Source organism: Calliphora vicina, chromosome 3, assembly GCF_958450345.1.
Source record: "Calliphora vicina chromosome 3, idCalVici1.1, whole genome shotgun sequence".
Classification (NCBI taxonomy): Eukaryota; Metazoa; Arthropoda; class Insecta; order Diptera; family Calliphoridae; genus Calliphora; species Calliphora vicina.
In genome coordinates this window covers 6156816-6176395 of record NC_088782.1, presented here as the reverse complement: position 1 = coordinate 6176395, position 19580 = coordinate 6156816, and the positions used below count along the sequence as shown (strand labels likewise).

The following is a 19580-nucleotide window of genomic DNA, read 5'->3' as shown; positions in this document are numbered from 1 at the left end:
GAATCTCCTTTGTGTTCTTTTGATTTGGAATTCCCCGTAGAATGTCGTTATTTCTGCTGACTGTAGAGTTTTACCAGTTCTTGCCAGTTTTGGAAATGTTTGACATTTTCAAGAACAAGTTTGTTATCTTAAGATTTTCCCTATTGGAGTATGAATTTATCTCATTCTTATATTGTAAAACGTAACGAGATTAAACACTATCCTTTCTCAGAATCACCGATTGACTATCCTTAAAACTACGAGTTGGAGTTTTGTTATTAATTCTCTTTAACTCTTTCAGTCACGCTTTTTTGTGTACAAGTTTAAAATTAAAACAATTGCATTTTTACTTTAATCAAGGTTAGTTTATTATAAAAAGTAAGAAAAACTAAAACAAATCACATTAAAAAAAAACACCCTATTGGTTAGTTTACTAAAACGAAATAGCAAAGTAGCACTGATTTCGATGAACAATAAATACTCAGTGTTTATTGAAGGTCTCTTAAAAAAACTGTAATAATTTCAAACGGCACCTTGACGGCAGAGTTTTGCAAAAAAAACATAAACGATGACTTCAAAAAATATATGTAATTGTTTAGCAAAATGCCAATAAACTATGTTTTAAAGACTATAGAAAAGGTGGTTAGTAAAGTGACCACTAAACCTCAAAGAGTTAAGCATCCAATATCTTCCATATACGCAATTATTTTAGCTTGGATAACAGTATTATGACCTGAAAAACGAACTATATTTCGGCTTAGTTCGTACAAGCCCATTCTCGTTCTGTCGGCTATTTTTGAGGTACCGTGAAATAACTCCCCACGAAAAAATGCAAAAACTTTTCTGAGCGAAGCCAGTTTCAGAGGAGAAAAACTTAGCGCCCGGCCAAAGGCCGGCAATGCCCAAAAAATTTTCTGAGCGAGGACAGTTTTTGATACAACCCAGGGGAGTAAAACTTAGCGCTACGCTATAGGACCGCAACGCAAAAACTTTTTGGTATGCGAAGAATAATTTCACTTTTGTAGTTCTTTATTTCATTGGGAGTTAGATTACACAAATAAATTGCTTCGGATTGGGAATTATTTTATTTCTATTGGGTTTTATTTCATTGGGAGTAATTTCGCTTTTTTTGGGACTAATATTTTTAAAATTATGAATCCACCGATTATTGGAAGTAATTTCATTTTACCCTTTGGTAGTTATTTCATTTTTCAAGTTTGGGAATTATTTCATTGGGAGTTATTTCATTGGGATTTATTTCATTTGGGAGCTACTTCACGGTACCTATTTTTGAGCCATCTGTTCCTTGGGCATTCCTCACACTTGCTGCTTTACCTTGCGGTATTATAGTGATGCAGTTAATGTAGGTGCGGGTCCACGCACAAGGATAAACAGAAGAAGGTAAAATGAATTTCAACCAAATGGTTTGTTTTGAATTTTGTCACATCCTTCAGTATTAATTAAGCAAATCCTTTACATAGTTTTTTCTTGTTTTTTGATAGAAGCTGGGGCTAACTAAAGTATATATTTTCTAGTGTTTTACAAATCGTGCTGTTGAGAGGGTTATAAATTGTTAAAGGTTAAAGTTATAAATTGAAACGGAGAATTAAAATTGAAGAATAGAAATCATACAAAATTAATAAAAAAACAATTTTGATTATTTTTGAATGCTTTAGCCAAAGAGTGTGAAAATTAAGAATGAAATCAAAATTTTCCATTAACACGAGTATTAATCATATAAAATAGAGTGTATAAAATTCTTTACTACCAAATCCATTTGAATACTTTTTGCTGTTGCTGCTGTTGAATGTATTTTATTTTATATTATTTTTTGTTCACTTTAGTTTTCATCATCATGATGATGATTTTTCTTTAGTTCATTTGTCTGCTGCTCTTATTTTCGGATGTCGCTTTTTGATGTATTTATTGTCGCGTCTTGATGTCCATGTTTACCGAACTGACGTTCTGTTGAATACTTAAAGAGCTGATGGTGGCAGTGATGTTTTTAATGATGTTGTACTGTAGTTGTTAATAATGCTGATGGTGTTGTTGTTGGTTTTGTTGTTGTTACTGCTGCTGCTGTTGTTATTTGGTACATTTAGGAAAATTTTTGAATTCCAATGATGAAGAAAAAGCAAAAAAAAAACAGGAAAGGAATTTCTTCTAGTCGTCCAAATGTTTTTTATAAATTTGTATATCATTTTAGATAAGAAACAAAACAAAAAATTCAAAAAGTGACAATTTAATCATATCACTGACGTCACACATACTAAGCACATACACTCTCTGAAATATGCAACAGTAAACTTCAGGGAAGTGATAACGCCGACAGATGGATGGATGGATGAATGTTTAGATGAGCTGGCAGACAGACAGACATGCATACCAAACTATAACGCAATATTTTTAATATTTTTTGATTTTGTTTTCGTTTTCCAACAAAATGTCCATATAAATCATTTTTTGTAGTCGTCACTACTAAACTCATGTTTTTCTTAATGTTCTAACACACAACTGAACTGACGTACACATATTTATTTGAACTTACTCAATCACTCACTCACTTACTCACTCCCTCGCTCCCCTAAGTCAACAAAAAAATATAAATATTTTAACAGATAAATCTTTGTTTTTACATGCATATCTTAAAGATACACATTATTTATTTACTGGAGATGACGATAATGATGTTTTTTTTTATAAATATAATGATCTCGATGATTATGCTGAGGATATTATAAGTACGCTACTAATGTCATTCGTTTTGTTTTTTTTACAGCACAGCTTGCTTCTATAAAATCAATATCAGCCAGTAATCGTACTGTGGAAAATGGCCAAGAGCTGAGAATTGTTTGTAAAGTAACTGGACGACCACCACCCAAAGTGACTTGGTTTAAGGATCACCGATCAATAAATCGCAATCGTAAACTGTATCAGTTTTCTCACTATAAGTAGGTTAAATTCATCATTATTATTATTATTTTGTTTGCCAATGATCATTATCATCATCATCATTGTCACTGAGCAGAGAAATAAAAAAATGATTCATTCATTCACTCACTCACTCAGTCATTGATGATTTTGAACGCAACTTTTTGTACATTCACACTTGCACACATTCATTCATACGAGTACATAATAAATATATAAATATTTGGGTGGCACCAAAAAAAACTTCTGGATGTTCCCTACTAAAATAAAAGTTTAATTCATTTAAAGATTTTGTTTCTCAAAATGTATGTTTTGGGTTCAGTATTTTGTAAGCTGAATCAAAGGATTAAAACGTCCTTTTGAAGGTTTTTGTAATTTTTTTCATATTTTTCGCAAAGGCAACATATGAAAGGTCATTTAAAGGCGCTTTCAATGCCATATCAAAAATGTTCATATTTGGTTTCGATTTCAAGGTGAGAGAGATGGTTTGTGCGGTTCAGAAGTGGTGATTTTGAAACGGAAGACAAATATCGCCCAGGCCATCCAAAAAAGTTTGAAGACCAAGAATTGCAGTGATTGTGTTGTAAAACACAACAAGAGCTTGCAAACTTATTGAGAGCTACTCTAGCAGCAATTGCAGAACGTTTGTGAGCAGCAGGATTCATTCAAAAGCAGGGAAATTGGGTACCATACGAATTGAAGCCAAGAGACCTTGATAGACGATTCGGAAGCTTGAACGCTATAAAAGAAAATCATGTTTGCACCGAATCATTACTGGCGATGAAAAATGATACTATTAAAATAACACGAAGCGTAAGAGATCGTATGTGAAGCCTGGCCAATCCGCCGAATCGACGCCAAAGCCAAATATCCATTGCGTTAAGTTAGTTCTCTGTATTTGGAGGGAGCAAATACAGAGAACTAACTTAAGATTTCATGAGCTGATGAAATCTGTCCAGATTATCGCAGGAAACCTGTACCGAATGCAACTGATTCGTTTGAAGCGATCATTGGCCGGAGCTACTAAAACTGTCCGAAATTATGCTTGAACGCTATAAATGAAAATAATTTTTTCGACGAATCATTGTTTGCGATGAAAAATGGATGCATTACGATAACCCGAAGAGTAAGAGATCGTATGTGAAGCCGGACCAACCACTCGAATCGCCGTCAAAGCCAAATGTCTATGGGGCTTAGGTAATTCTAGGTATAGTGCATCTCCTGCTTTAGAGTCCAAACCGTACACCGTCCGACTACTATTTGTGTCGATCGAAGCAAAACGCTCCCTCTGGGATACGCTTCACTTTGGAACAGAGTGGCCGATTCGTTTTTGGCCTCAAAAGATGAGCAGTTCTTGAATTAATTTCTGTTGTACAAATGTTTCAAAATAAAAGCAACAAATTTTAAAAAATCCCACATGTTTAAGTCATACATACACTCATATAACTTCACCGAAACGGGGTTTTGTCGTTATTCAAAATCCAATGTAGTTTGAATTCTATTTGAATTTAAATGTTAATAATTTTTTTTTGTGTAAAATGTTGCAAGTATTTTAGTTAAACTAAAATGTTTTTTTTCTACCCAATGACATTATAAAGTATTATATACCAATGGAAAGCTTATGAAATTACTATTATTTTGATATCCAGTTTGTGATTGTCTTGGACATATAGTTAGCATCAGATCGAAGTGAAAATAGGTATTGAAAAATTCAAATAAAATTCAAACTGGACTGTATTTCGAAAAACGGAAAACAAATGTCGGTGAATTTGTATGAAGTTTATAACTTATTAATTTAATGTAATGACGTTTAGTAAATTTAAAAAAGCTTAAAAATTTTGCCAAAAATTTCAAAACCTTAAATAACTTTAAATATTTTTGGACTATCACGAGAATTCACATGCGGCCTTTCAAAGACCTTTCACACGATACCAATATTAAATATGTTTTTTTTTGCGAAAAATATGAAAAAAATCATAAAAATATTCATTTATCCTTTAAGAGGGAAATTATCTCCTCAAAACACTTAAACTTTCATTTTAGTTGGGAATATCAGCAGCTTATTTTCCCTCCATTTAAACGGGGCCCACCTAATAAACATACAAACAAATATTAGAGGGTCCTCATTTTATCAATCACATTCAAATTACCCTTGAAATTTGTATTTATTAAAATATTCAATGAAATCTTATGAAATTTTAATTAGCAATAAACATTTATTATTTCTTTATAATTAAGATATTAAAAATACAATAATATGACAATTTTGCCACTTGTTATTCGTTATTCATTTATTTTAAAATAATGGACGCCCTAATATTAAATCATGTACAAGAGTTGAATTATGTGTGTGTTCAAGTGCCTGTGCATTTTTTTTTTAATTTAAATAAAAGCTGTCTTATTAATTTAAATTTTCTTTTCTTCCTAATTATTAAAATCTTTTCGCAGAAAAAGATCTGAACTTATTATACGTTCTTTTAATACCTCAGATGCTGGTCGTTATGAGTGTCGAGCAAAAAATAAGGTTAATCGTAATATAGAACGCAGAGCAATCGTAATTAAAGCGTATCCAGGTATTTATAGTCTCAACATTTTGTTGTTTTTTTTTGTATTTTTCTTATATTATTACTAAATGTGTGCGGACCCAAAGTGTGGCAGTGTTAATAAAATTAAATGCATTTTTTTCTTTTTGTTTTTCGTTTCTTTGCTATTTTTAGTACAACGTTTTGATCCCAATCCCAGAGGTACAGGCAACAATTGCCCGGATGATGCCTCCGAGTTCTGTTTCAATGGCGGAACTTGCAAATTCTTTTCAGAGATCGGTTCCTATTCCTGCATGTAAGTTTTGATTTTATTTTTATGTTATACGGTAGTTTAATTGAAACCCTTGTCCTAATGTATAAAATCTATTAAAGATTTAAGTAAGATAATAGGATCAAATATAAACAACAAAAAAATATTTTTTTTTTACAATGGGAGTTCATTGTTAAATGCGTATTCAATCGAAGTCGTAATTCGCTAGAGAAGACGGATTTTGAAACGTTAATGGTTTCAGGTTGGTTGATATCAGGACCAGTTCTAACACTTTTCATGAAAAGGTCTATAAAACATGGCAGGAGTCTCTTAGTTCCGGAACATTTGGTTCTCTTTCTGTCACACTGTCGTATAATGCAGTCTTTCATGAGAATTGTTTTTGAATTAAAAAATAATAATTAATCAATTAACAATGGGAGTATTATTATTTGAAATATTTATTCTACTTAAGAGCTTAGCTGAGTCTTATAAAGATCTCTAATCGGCCTCAGGTTCAAGTTCTCTTCGACTTAAAATTTGTCAATCAAAATTCATTTTGATTTCTTCTCTTTGCAATAAATTTCTCAGAATGTGTTAAGAATATTGAATCACGCTATGAGTTGTTATATCAGCAGAAATTATTCAAATAATTTAGTACTTTCAATCTGAAAAAAGTACTCTTTCGGTAAAAGTTTAGTAAAATTTCCAAATCTTGATCTATCGTGTCTGGTTTGTTTATCCAAATATTACAAAAATTAGGCAATGACCAAAACAAGAGCAACCGCTTTCAATATAAATTCCATTACATAGCGCTAACTTTCGTCACATTTAAATCAGTGTTGGAAGCGATGGAAAAGTGGATACGATCGTATTTTTTTGATACTTTGTCATACTCAAAAATACCGTAGTACTTCTGCGTCCCATTTGATAATATCAAAATGTTTTTAGTATTTAATGTAAAAAGATAAATTTGAAGCTGAAGTAATGTTTATAACAATTTATTTATATAAAATTGTATGTATAACAGTTTTTTCTAATAATCATTTTTAAAGATTATTTTGTGTGTAACTGTTTTTTCTATAGAAAATTTTGTGTATAACAGTTTTTTCTATAGAAAATTTTGTGTAAATCAGTTTTTCCTATAGAGATTTTGTGTATAACAGTTTTTTTATAGAAATTTTATGTATAACAGTTTTTGCTATAGAACATTTTGTGTATAACAGTTTTTTTCTACAGAATATCTTGAGTATAACAGTTTTTTTCTATAGGACATTTTTTGTATAACAGTTTTTTCTATAGAAAATTTTGTGTATATCAGTTTTTCTTACAGAGATTTTGTGTGTAACAGTTTTTTCTATCGACATTTTATGTATAACAGTTTTAGCTATAGAAAATTTTGTGTATAACAGTTTTTTTTCTATAGAAAATTTTGTGTTAACAGTTTTTTCTATACATAATTTTGTATATAACAGTTTTTTTCTATAGAATATCTTGAGTATAACAGTTTTTTTCTATAGGACATTTTTTGTATAACAGTTTTTTCTATAGAATTTTTATGTATAACAGTTTTTGCTATAGCAAGTTTTGTGTATAACAGTGTTTTTCTATAGAATATTTTGTGTATAACAGTTTTTTTCTATACAAAATTTTGTATATAACAGTTTTTTCTATAGAATATCTTGAGTATAAAAAATTTTTTCTAGTGAACATTTTGTGTATAACAGTTTTTTCTACAGAAAATTTTGTGCGACACAGCCTTTCCTAAGGAAATTTTATGTATAACAATTTTTGCTATAGAACATTTAGTGTACAACAATTTTGTATATAGAACATTTTGTGTATAACAGTCTTTTCTATAGAAAATATTGTGTTAAGAGATTTTTCTACTGAAATATGGAATCTCCGATTTGTTTATGCCGACCACTGATTTAAATGTATGAAATTTTTTAATTCTAATAACTACCAAAGGTCTTGGATAATTTTTTCTTAGAAAAGAACACCAAATAGGGCAAAGGGCAAGAAAAATGCAATATTTTTTCCAGGTTTTTTATTTTTTTTTCGAAAATTAAGAATCATTAACTTTTATTTCTTAAGCTTTTTAAAAATATTTATTTATTTAAATTAATTAATCTTTATTTTAATCTAAATTTGTTTTACAGATGCCCCGAAGGCTTTATTGGTGAAAGATGTGACCGGAAAGAAGTCAACAATATGCCCCCTAGTACGTACAGCAACGAACACGAATGTGGCGAAAATAAATATTTAGGAAGTTATTATTGCTAAAGTAGGCTTTTCTATAGCATCACACGTTTTTGGTTCTGTTTTTTTTTTAACCTCAAATTTGTTAAAGAATTTGTTAATTTATTTTATTTGTTTTTCTTTTTCAAAAATTAAGCACAACGAATTAAACCAACATTTTTTTTTAAATTCTAAATTGATGAGACAATAATTAAAACTAAACATAAAATTATATATTTACCCGCATATTCGTAATGAATTTTAAAATTTATAAAAGTTTTATAAAACTAAATTTCCGTGCAAAATGTGTTTTATAAAACTTTGATAAATTTCAAAACTTGTTTTGGGTTTTAATTTGTAATTTAAATATAAAATTTTGGTTTTGAGGAAATATTACAAAATAGGAAAACTTACTTGGCATCCATATAAAATTAATCAAATCTCAAATACTGATTTTTACAAAATATAAGCAGAGTTGTATTTTTTCAGGTTATACTGGATTATACATATTTTTTTTTAAACTAAAAATACCTTTTTCGTTTAACTTTATTACCCCCTCCCCCCCTAATGGGTGACTAGATCATTGCCAGCTTTATAAAAACTTAGTATCCGAGATATAAGTAGTAAACATATTTGCAAATTTAAAGCCATGCCATGCTCTCTTGAATGTAGGTGACGTTGACAAATAATTTTTATTTTGTGTACTCACAACTATACACTTTAATAGAGGTAAAAACTTTGTATGGGAGAAGAACAATTTCACCACTTTTCGGCCTTTTATGGACCATTTAGATGATTCATAAACAATTCCGAATATAAATCTGTAGTAGTCAAGGGTTTTTGCTTATATCTCATCCATTTATGGGCAGATATGGCTTAGTTTCAATACCATAATTTTCATGTTTATATCTGATATACTGATACCAAATGTGAGTCCGTAGGATCCAGAATATATACATTTTAGAGTAAGGCAAATTAATATTAAAGAAATGGAATGGTAAAGGGTTTAAGAAAATGAAATTATATCATAAATATATATCAAATGAAAGCTTTGTTTGTCAAATCTGTATAAATACAACTCTACTTATATATTGGCTGTCTCCAAATAAATTGAATATATTGTATATTCAATTGTACAAATTCCTTTTTGTTTTTTAACATTAACAAATATTTTCTTCTTTTTTAAAAAAAAAAAATAAATATATTTTACATAAATCGATAAAAACAAACAGTATAAACCCCTTGTTACAGTTTAAAGGGAAGGGGTTTAAATACACGAAAAAACACAAAAATTCACCACATTCCATAACAACCGCTTAGATTTTTTTTCACTTAAACTTTATTGCTCTAAAACACACGTAACTATATAGTAGTAGACTCTGTAACAATATAAAACAAAAATATTGAACTATAAAACTAAAGATAAAATTTAAAAAATATTTACAAAACTAAAGGTGCTATAGAAAGGCTTTTGTTTTTTTACACATATAATAATTAATTTCCGCTAAGCGGGCACTAACAATTTTTTTTGTTCCTTAGAGTTTTTTTTTATTTTACTATTTACCACACACAAACACACACATTTAACAGTGTAATTTTAAATTAAATTAATTTAAATTTTATTTAATAACTCAGTTCATTTTTTCAAAAAAAAAAGAAAAAAAAATCCTTTTTTGACTTAAGATTGAATTTACACTTTTTACTTTTTAGAGATTTTTAAAGAGTATGTACAATATTTTAGAAATTCAATTCAATTCATTTACATAAATTAAATTTACACACATTAATTTGAATGCAAATATTTGCCAGGCTTTCAAAGAAAAAAAAATGAAGAGGCTTTAAATGGCGGATATTTGGCAAAGATTTGAAAAAAGAAATTCGAACCTAAAACCATCAAACACATACATAAATACTAATATCCATACCATGTAGTATAAATGGAAAAAATCCAAAGTTAATTTATTATTTAATTTAATCTAATTTTATTTAATTTAATTTAAACATTATTTAATTAGACTTTAATTTTTATTATATTATACATGCGAAAAAAGAAAGAAAAGAAATTCTTTAAACAAAACTTTAATAATATTCATAGAACTTCTCGAATAATGTATGTAATATCTTAATATTAGTAATGTTTTAAATACAATACCTACTTGGAAATGGTTTAGTTTTTCAAAACATAACTTTTATAAAACTTGCTCCTCCTCTCCTCTCCATCCATCATTCATCTATTTATTTATTTAATTAATTTTATATATAGATATTTTTGTATATTTGTACTTAATCCATCCATCCATCCATCCACCATCCACCATATTTAAACTGCTCTTTTTCTTCATTTTACAATTTCACATACATAAATACATACATACTTAAGTTGTACTCGTATTAGTTAATGTTGCAGGTACTTGTAGTGGTAGTATCTTAGATTGTAGTTGTATTTATAAATTATTAAAAATTAACTTATCTTTCTAGTGTTTTTTTGGCTGTAGATAATAATGCAACAAACAATTTCTGCATTTGTTTAAAAAAAAACTATTCTCAACTAATGGTGTTTGTATTTTATTGAAAAAAAAACTCACATAAATAATAACTTATTTAAATAAACCTTTTTATGTTATTTAAATATTTTCCATTTTAATTTCATTGAAAAGAAAACTGTATATTTGAAACAAACAGCCTAACTATAAAAGACACTTTAAAGTTAATATTTTGAAATTTAAAATAATAGTCAACTTTATGGACTTAAAATCGACTTTAGGGCTTTTGTGATTAGGCTGAAAATCTTTAATTTTAATTTAAATAGTTGGGAAATAATTTAATAAAATGCTTTTGTTGCTATTCCTATTAAAGTTTTAAGTAAATACAATACATATAGTAAGTTATATTGTTTTAGTTAGTAGTTGAAGCAATTACCATCACAAAATTAATGACATTATTTTATATGTTGTTTTTTTTTATTCACAGATTTTATGTTGCAATCTACGGCCAAATACACACCTTTGATAATTTAAACTACCACTACCACTACTACTTAGTACTACTACTACTACTCATTACCACTACTATTTTTTGTACTTTTTTATTGGTTTCGAATTATTATTATTTGTATTTAAATTAGTAGTTTTTTTTATAATACATCTTTAAGACAAATGAAACAAAAATTGTTATAAAATAAATTTATGTATGTAAATAAATGTGAAAAAGTAAAGAAATATAAACATATTTGTAGAAAGATTTGGCTGGTAGGCAAACGCAGTTTTAGAAAAAATTTAAAAAAATCAAAAAAAATCTTCCTAAATACGAGAATCTTAGCAGAATTTGTCAATGAAGATTTTTATTTTGAGGCTGGATTAAACGACCGTAATGTAGGGTACCCTTAACGGAATGGAACAGATGATCGTTTTTGTTGTGTGTAAAGTAGAGATGAGCGATCACGGGATTTTTGAAGATCTTCGTTCTCAGTGAACGTGATTTATAAATCATTCAGTGATCACTCTTCGTTGCTAACTACCCCTGCAAACCTTGCATATGTTGCAAATTTAGCAAAAGTGCTATACTTTGCAGTAACATAATAACAAAATATAGCATTTGCAACAAATTCAGTAACAGTTGTTACCAGTGATTTTTCACGGTGATTAAATCACAGGTATGGATATATCGCCTATACTAAATCGGTTATACTAAATGATAAAATATAATGTAACTGTAACGTCTGAACCTGTTAAAAATATAATCTTTTTACGTTTTTACGTGACATCTGCTAACAGAGTTGTTTCTTGAAAGCAATTAAATATTTTTATTTTTGAAGAAAACTCAAAATATTTTTGTTTTTGATGTCAAATTCATGTTACACATTTTTAATGTTCTATAATCACACTATAGTCTTACGTTAAGTCAATATTACGGCTACATTTCATCAACGGTTGGGTAAGTCAGTATTTAGACTTGAATCTTAAAAGTACCTTAACTCCATTGACTGTGACTTGTCATTTAAGTTTGAAAATTTAACTATTAAATTTGGCTTTAGGTGATAAGACTTAACGAAGAGAGAATAAAATGAAAATTCATCCGTTTGACCAAAAAATGGTATGAAAGTCGTTTTTGCTTTTACACGATCGGTATAAAATAAGATGATCACAGCTGTTAGTGTTTTTTAGCTTTGTTTATATACAAATGCAAACAGTTTTTTGAAAATTTTCAAAAATAAAGAGATCCATACAACTGTCTACTATTCATCTGTATTTTTTCTCAATGTCAAATGGTTTTATTACATATCGATGGCTTAATATAAAAAGACCCTAACTCGTTTTTTTTTGTATGTCCAGATTTTCATTTATTTCGATAAATGGTCCGATCATATATCATTAGCCAAACAAATCACGAGATAAAAAAACACGAGTTAGGGCCTTTTAATATTAAGCCATAGATATTAGGTTTAGACTATCCCATTCGTACTGTTCTACACACAATTTTGACAGATCATATTACTTGTGCTGATATCGAAAATAACTCGTCCACTTATTTTTTATAACTTATAACTTTGTCTGCTTCACAATGTCTGCTAATTTGTTAATCTAAAGTTGCAATAATGAAACAATATCAGTATAACTTTAGGTTAAAAAAAAAATAGGGGAAAATCATCTGTTTCTGTGTTGTCTCACCAGGAAACGGTGTACGAACTATTTTCAGTCTTTGCATTTAAAAAAAAAGCTTACTTTTTCCCAATTGTGAAGCACGTTCAGCGACTTCCAATGTATTCAATGATGAAACACAGCCAATTAGGTAAGTGATAACCAACCTATGAGAGTTCGACAATGTTGGTAGAGAATGAGGCGTTTATTTTACCAAATACTGACGTCAAATAAATGGCAGTGTGTCTTTCTGAATATAGATCAGGCTTTTCATAAATAAATAATTTTTGATGGATTTTTCTTCCAATCGTGCACGATCTTATTTACTTTGTTTAAAACATCGAAAAACAATCAAAATTATTAAACATATCATTAGTTCAATCGTCGAACATGTTTTCAAGGTTTTTCAAAATAATTTCGAGTATATTTGGCACACAATTTCTTCAGGCGTCAAGATTAACTTCACCTTGTGAATTTCTACAAACTAGCCTTCATTTGAGTTAAAATAACCCATAAATTCCTTCAAAAACCCTGTTGTTTGAGCCGCCTTGAGAGTGCCCGCATTGTCATCGTGTAGAATGTCTCTTAATGTATAAACAGAATTTTCCAATTGTGTTTTTGAAGCACAATCTGCAATATGTTTCCCTTTTGATAATTTTAACAAGTGTCGATCACATTTGTGGTCTGTACATCTGAATAGTCGATATTGATTGGCTACTGTTAGAGTAATGTTTATGCTATTTGGAGCATTTTAAAACCTTTTACAGTAGAATGATCTTTAATTTCAAGCTCATATTCAGATTTAATTCATATTTGCTGAATTCACAAAACCCCTTGTATCATTGTATCGAGTGTATTATTGAATTCAAATACAATAGTGTAAGCTTGTTGTTGGAAATTTTTATACAAAAATTAAATACACTTATACACTTTTATTTTGTATGTTTTTAAAAAGTTGTATTGGTTTACAGCTATAAATTTCTCTGAGCACACATAGTACCCGTATATATGAGAGAGTAATTTGAAAAAAATGAGAGTCGGTCTACTTGTTATACATACTACGCTTTCAAAAACATTCATACAATATACAATGGGTGTTCACAAACTAATAAACAAAAATTGTATTTAATACAAGATACACGATACAAATTGTTGTGAATTCAGCAATTGTAATTGTGAAATTTATACAGTAGAATGATCTTCAGTTTTCAGATTATATTGAGATCCAAGACTCATTCCCATGTCTGTTAGAAAACAAAAAATAAGTTTAAATTTACATTGTCGTAGACCAGCCATACAGAATAAGATGATAGTTACAGTTTTCTAAAATACATTTGGTCGATTCATAAGGTCTCCTCCTATCATGTCATATTGTCATAATGTTCTAATATTTCACAATGGGTTGAAAATGTTGTTATTGCATTTCAAGCAATAAAATTTCCTAAAATACTACTACTCTCTATTCAATGTTTATTGTGTTATCGTAACCAACCAGCAGAGACTTGCGCCGAACGCCTAAGAGTCGGTTAAACCGAGCCGGCGAGTCGTAAAATATTATAACATTATGACAATATGTCATGATAGGAAATCTTATGAATCGGCAAAATGTATTTTAGAAAACTGTGACTATCTACGTGTTCTAAATGGCTGGTTTCAATTTAGTTTGCAACTATTACAGTTGCTAAATTTTTAGAATAATATATTTATAATTGGTTTTCGAAAACAAGTCTATCAAAATATCTAAAGACATGACCCTCTAACTTAGCAATCTGTACTATAAATATAAATATACAAACAATAGTTTGTTTTTTTTTTTGAAACTGCGCATGTTATTCCAGCCAACATCTTTAAACGAAATAATTTGAAACTAAAATTGCATCATATCTACTTCTTAATTTATTTTTTTTTTGGATTTTCAATTTGTTAGTATTATAAATATTACAAAGTGTTAATGTTTTGTTTTTAGTTTTTTTTTTAATTTAATTTTCATATTTTCATTTGATGTTTTAGCTGTAAGATTGTAAATTTAAATTGTATTTTAAGTATGTACTTAAGTATGTCCAAATACACATGCATAAACACTCACTCACTCACTTACACACACGCATTCACTAAATCACTCACGTAAACATACACTTGCACTCAAATGTTTGAACAATTATTTCAAATCAAATTTAATTTATATTTTTAAAAGAAAATTTGAAAAGATTATAGAAAACAAAACAAATTCAAAACAAACATTATGCGTTAAGAAGAAAAGTAAGATAGAAGGATGATAAATAAAAGTAAATTAAATTACACATACACACAATTCATACCAAAAATGTAATTATAATTAATTAGTTACTTTTTAAATTGTAAATTTAAAAGAAAAAAAAAAAAACAAAATAAAAACGATTTAAACAACAAACAAAACAAATCAATAGTTATTTAAAACAAAGAAAAAAAGAAGCTTTTTTTATTTTTGAATTGAAAATATTGTTTATCGAAAGATTGTATTGAGAATCTCTAAATTTGAGATTTATATTTATTTTTATTTTAATTATTATTTAATAATTCATTAACATTTGTTAATATTTGTATGTATTTTAATTTTTTAAGTTTTAAACACAATTAAAAAAAACACACCTCCCCCCCCCAAAAAAAAAAAAAACATCACCCCCTCTCACCCAACACACGAAATGCCCACTTTTTTTTATTATTTTTTAGTGTTAGTTCTTTTTTTCTAGATGTTTAAGTTTGTAAATGTAAATTATTCGATAATATTTTTAACATATTTTTATATAAACATTAAATGGAAAATAGAAGCATGTCATATATGTATTTATTATAATCATGTCCGTAGTAGAAGAAGATGAAGATGAAAAAATTCTGAAATAATTAATAAAAATTATAAAATAAAAATAATGTTAAAGAGATGATGAAAAAAAGATGAGAACAAATGAAACTAAATATATAAAAATTTGCTGAACTTTTTTGTTTGATTAAAAAGAAAACACTTGAAAAAAATAATAACAAAATGTGTTTAATTTTTTGCAGTAACAATTGCTTGGGGGGTGAGGGTGTTACAAAGATGAACAATGAGTTCAAAATGTAACGGTTAGAATTTTCAACCCTTAGTATAAAGAGCGTCATATACAAAAGCTTCGTGGTGTGAATGAAATATGTCTTATACACATTCCTCGCGTTGCCATCTTATTTATGCAATGGTGGTGTAAATAATTGGAAAGACAGAATGAGTACTTTGGGAAAAACTGAGATGAAATAAATAGAAATGTGGTCTGTGCATTAAATGTTTTCAATATTGCTTTAGAATTTTATCTGCACTTCCAACTATACTAACAATGTGCATACAGTGTTGGAAAAAATATTAGAAACGAGAGTTTTTTTAAAAAAAAATCAAGTTTAGTTTTGTTAAAACAAATTTATATGCAGTTTTGTTTATCAGACATACCACATAAGAAAAAACATAATCATTCCTCTTTTTATACCCTACACCACCACAGTAAGAAGTGTATAATGAGTTTGTGCGTCCATGTTTGTAACGTCCAAAAATATTAGTCTAACACCCACCTACATATTATTGTTTCGGCCCAAGGAATAAGCCCATTGAAACCGGCTGAAATCGGTTTCAGTTTTTAGAAGCAGATCTTTTTATTTTTTGTTAAAAAATTATTTTATTTTAATATTTTGTTGCTCTACTTTTGTTTTCCACAACTTCATTGCATCTGCGAATCAACCATTTTTTTGCAAACGTCCTTGTCAATGGAAAACCACTCTTCCTGGATTTTCCCACAATTCGTCCTTATTTTTCGAACTGAAACTCTCCAGCTTCCTCTTGAACACTCCCCAAAGGTGTTCCATTGGGTTTTGGTCCGGTGACTGCGAAGGACATTCCATAAGAGGTACTTTGTTGACAGCAAACCAGTCCTTTGACAATTTTATTCAGTGTTTAAGATAATTGTTCTGCTGAAACTCCCATCTCAAGGGCATCTCTTCCTCAGTAAATGGAAACATTACGCTTTGCAATATATTATGTAGTCCGGGGCGCATATTTTGTTCTCTATCCAATATACTGGACCGACACCAGAAGAAGTGAAATACTCCCATATCATTATGGATCCATTGGCGTGTTTTACAGTATTCTTGGTGTATTTTGGATCATATTCCTTATAGTCTGTGAGCATAACATACTGTTTTCCATCGGATCCAAATAAATTTATCTTTGTTTGGTCTGACCACAGCCCAAGAAGACCGTAAAACACGAAGGTGCATACATCATGATATGGGGGATTTTCTCAATTCATGATTGAAAACCTACCATATATTGCCAAAATCATGTTATCTGCAATGTTTAATGCCCTCCCGAGACCGGGATTTTATACAACTAACTGGACAATTTTACAGATTATTATGATACCAGGAGAAGATTTGGCAGTACCGTCTTCCTTTTTAAGAAGATACTTCAGAGCAAAACTGTGTCATATTAAAATGATCGAGATTTTATCTCAGACTACCAATTTGTCTTCCGTGAACATCATGGGACTATCGAAAAAGTCAATCGTATAACTGGAGAGTAAAATAAACTGTTTAAAATTATGAAACGCTATTTAGCTTTATTTTCGGATATCTTATTGGATGTTTTATACAAGTAGCTATAAAATATTAGAATCTTATTTATTAAACTGAATTATTTCACCTGTTGCCTATTCGATTTTAAATTTTAGTGATTACAAATGCAATAATTATATGTTCATTATTTCATTGAAGTTTTCTCTATCTTTTTCTCAGTACAACTGCGGATACTACAGAGCTATTGAACTAGTTCTCTGTTAATACGACATTTGCCTTAGAGTTTTCTTTACGCATGATATGACCAAGATATATTGTTTTCCTTCTTTTGATGGTAGAAAAAAGTCCTCTATCATTGCCAATTACTTGCAAAACTTTAGAATTTGTTACGCTATTTACGCATGAGATTTTCAATAGTATTCGCAAAGGATACCAGTTTGTTCAGATACTTCCATTGTCCACGTTTCTATTACATATAAAAGAATAGACCGAGATCGCAATCTTAGATTCAGATTAAATGTTCGACAGATAAGATTTTTTTGTATTTAAGAAACATTGATATTGCTGATTTTATTATCATTCTGATTTCTTTTAAGGGATACCATTATTTATTGATCCAGCTTCCCGAATATTTAGACTTAAATACAGCGATGATACTCAAACTGTTGTTCCTAGAGAAGTGTTCTCTGTTCAACATTTAAGTTAATTCATATCTCTGGACTTACAAAAATCAGTTATGGGAATACTTGTTCATATATTGGGAGTATGACTTAAAAAATGCGTAATTTTTTAAAATTTTTAGCTTTTATTTTGAAACTTTTGTGCAATATAAATTGGCCATTGTTAGCTATGACCTTTTCCCATCTTTCTGGCATCAGTGAAACGTATCCCAGAGATAGCGTTTAGTATCGATCGAAACAAATAGTTCAAGGTCTGGACTATAAAGCTGGTGAGGCAAAACTTCCCAACAACTTCAAACGAATCAGTTGTTTTCAATACAGGTTCCCTGCGATGGTCTGGTCAGATTTCAGCAGCTCATAATAGATAGGACCCTTTGACTCCCACCAAATACAGAGAATTACCTTAGCGCCATGAATATTTCGCTTTGGTGTCTATTCGTCTGGTTGGCCGGGCTTCACATATGATCTCTTAAACAATTATTTTCTGTTAAAGCGGTCAAGCATTATTTCAGACATGCAAAACCATATTTCAAGGCAAACGTTTTGAAATTGCTGCTTGAGTAGCACCCAATGATTTTGCAAGTTCTTTATGAGTTCGACAGCAATCTTCATGGAGTAATGCCTCCAATTCTGGGTTTTCAGACTTTTTTGGCTGGCCTGGGCGATATTATGCCTTTCGTATCATCATAGCCACTTCCGTACCGAACAAGCCATCTCTCGCACGCTGAAACCTATGGAAGACCTACTAGAGTATCCAAAACCGAAAACCGGTCAACCGGTTTTTTCATCTTTGTAAACTCCTCCGGTTTCGGTTTTTTTAACTTTTCGGTTTTTTGACAAACCGGTTTTTGTAAGACGGTTTTAATGAAATATATTTTCTAAAGCTCCTTCAAACATATTTATAAATAACTTTGATAATATTTTTAAAAATATTGATTTATTTTATAGAAAATTGTAGCATTTGATAACATTTCGTAAAAGATATAAAATAGTTGCATAAGGAATTCAAAAATGCTAAATTTCCATTAAATAAAAATTTAATATAAACCGAAACCAGACAATAATCGAAACCGGTTTTTTCAAAAACACACTTTTTCGGTTAAACCGGAAACCGGTTTTTTAAATTTTCCGGTTTTTTGGACACTTTAACACATACACCATAAGCTATGGTGAGCGATCGGTGTGCTTCAACGGCTATTTTTTTTCAAATTAAAGAAGTAAAGCAAAACATTCCACATTGTTGGCATACAATTCGACATTTTTGAAGCAAACAAAAACTTTGTTGTTGACAATATACTGTTCAATAACTAAGTGAGAATAATTGACAAATATGTACCCTTCAAAATGACATGTATGTTATTAAAAACAAAAACCGTGTTCAAGAGATAAACCATCTATTGTAGTTACCGCCTTTTAAAGTCATGCACCCAATATATCAACTAGATGATATCGTTATAATATTAAGGTATTATAATCAGCTGTAACCCCAATTTTATAATAATGCAATTTATAATAGTTTAAAACCTACATATGTTTACCATGTTAATGTTTTACCATATTCCGCTACATTAGCCATAACGTTATGGCCATGCACACAAATTTCCTTTTCCGTTTACAGAGAGTGTAAAAGAGCGCGAGCGAGAATATTCAATACTCTAATATTCTAACTGCGAGTAGATGTCTGTATAGCTGTTCCAAAATGCATAAATAACTGTTCAACAGTGTAGGAATACTTGATTGGTGGTGGTTT

The 19580-nt window shown here is 29.4% G+C and overlaps 1 protein-coding gene across 7 annotated transcripts in view; it reads left to right on the top strand.

The window, feature by feature from the left end:
- The window catches only part of vn (vein), a 72790-nt gene extending 59396 nt beyond the window's left edge, over window positions 1-13394 (top strand). For 6 of the 7 annotated variants that reach the window (XM_065502952.1, XM_065502949.1, XM_065502950.1 and 3 more), the window contains exons 3-6: window positions 2759-2930; window positions 5359-5483; window positions 5628-5748; window positions 7863-8094. In XM_065502952.1, coding sequence (XP_065359024.1) covers window positions 2759-2930; window positions 5359-5483; window positions 5628-5748; window positions 7863-7986 — 542 coding nt within the window. In that variant the 3' untranslated portion in view covers window positions 7987-8094. Of the gene's footprint in view, window positions 1-2758; window positions 2931-5358; window positions 5484-5627; window positions 5749-7862; window positions 8095-10911 lie in introns of those variants that run through there. The other variant, XM_065502955.1, reaches the window with a different exon arrangement.
- The last annotated feature ends 6186 nt before the right edge of the window (window positions 13395-19580 follow it).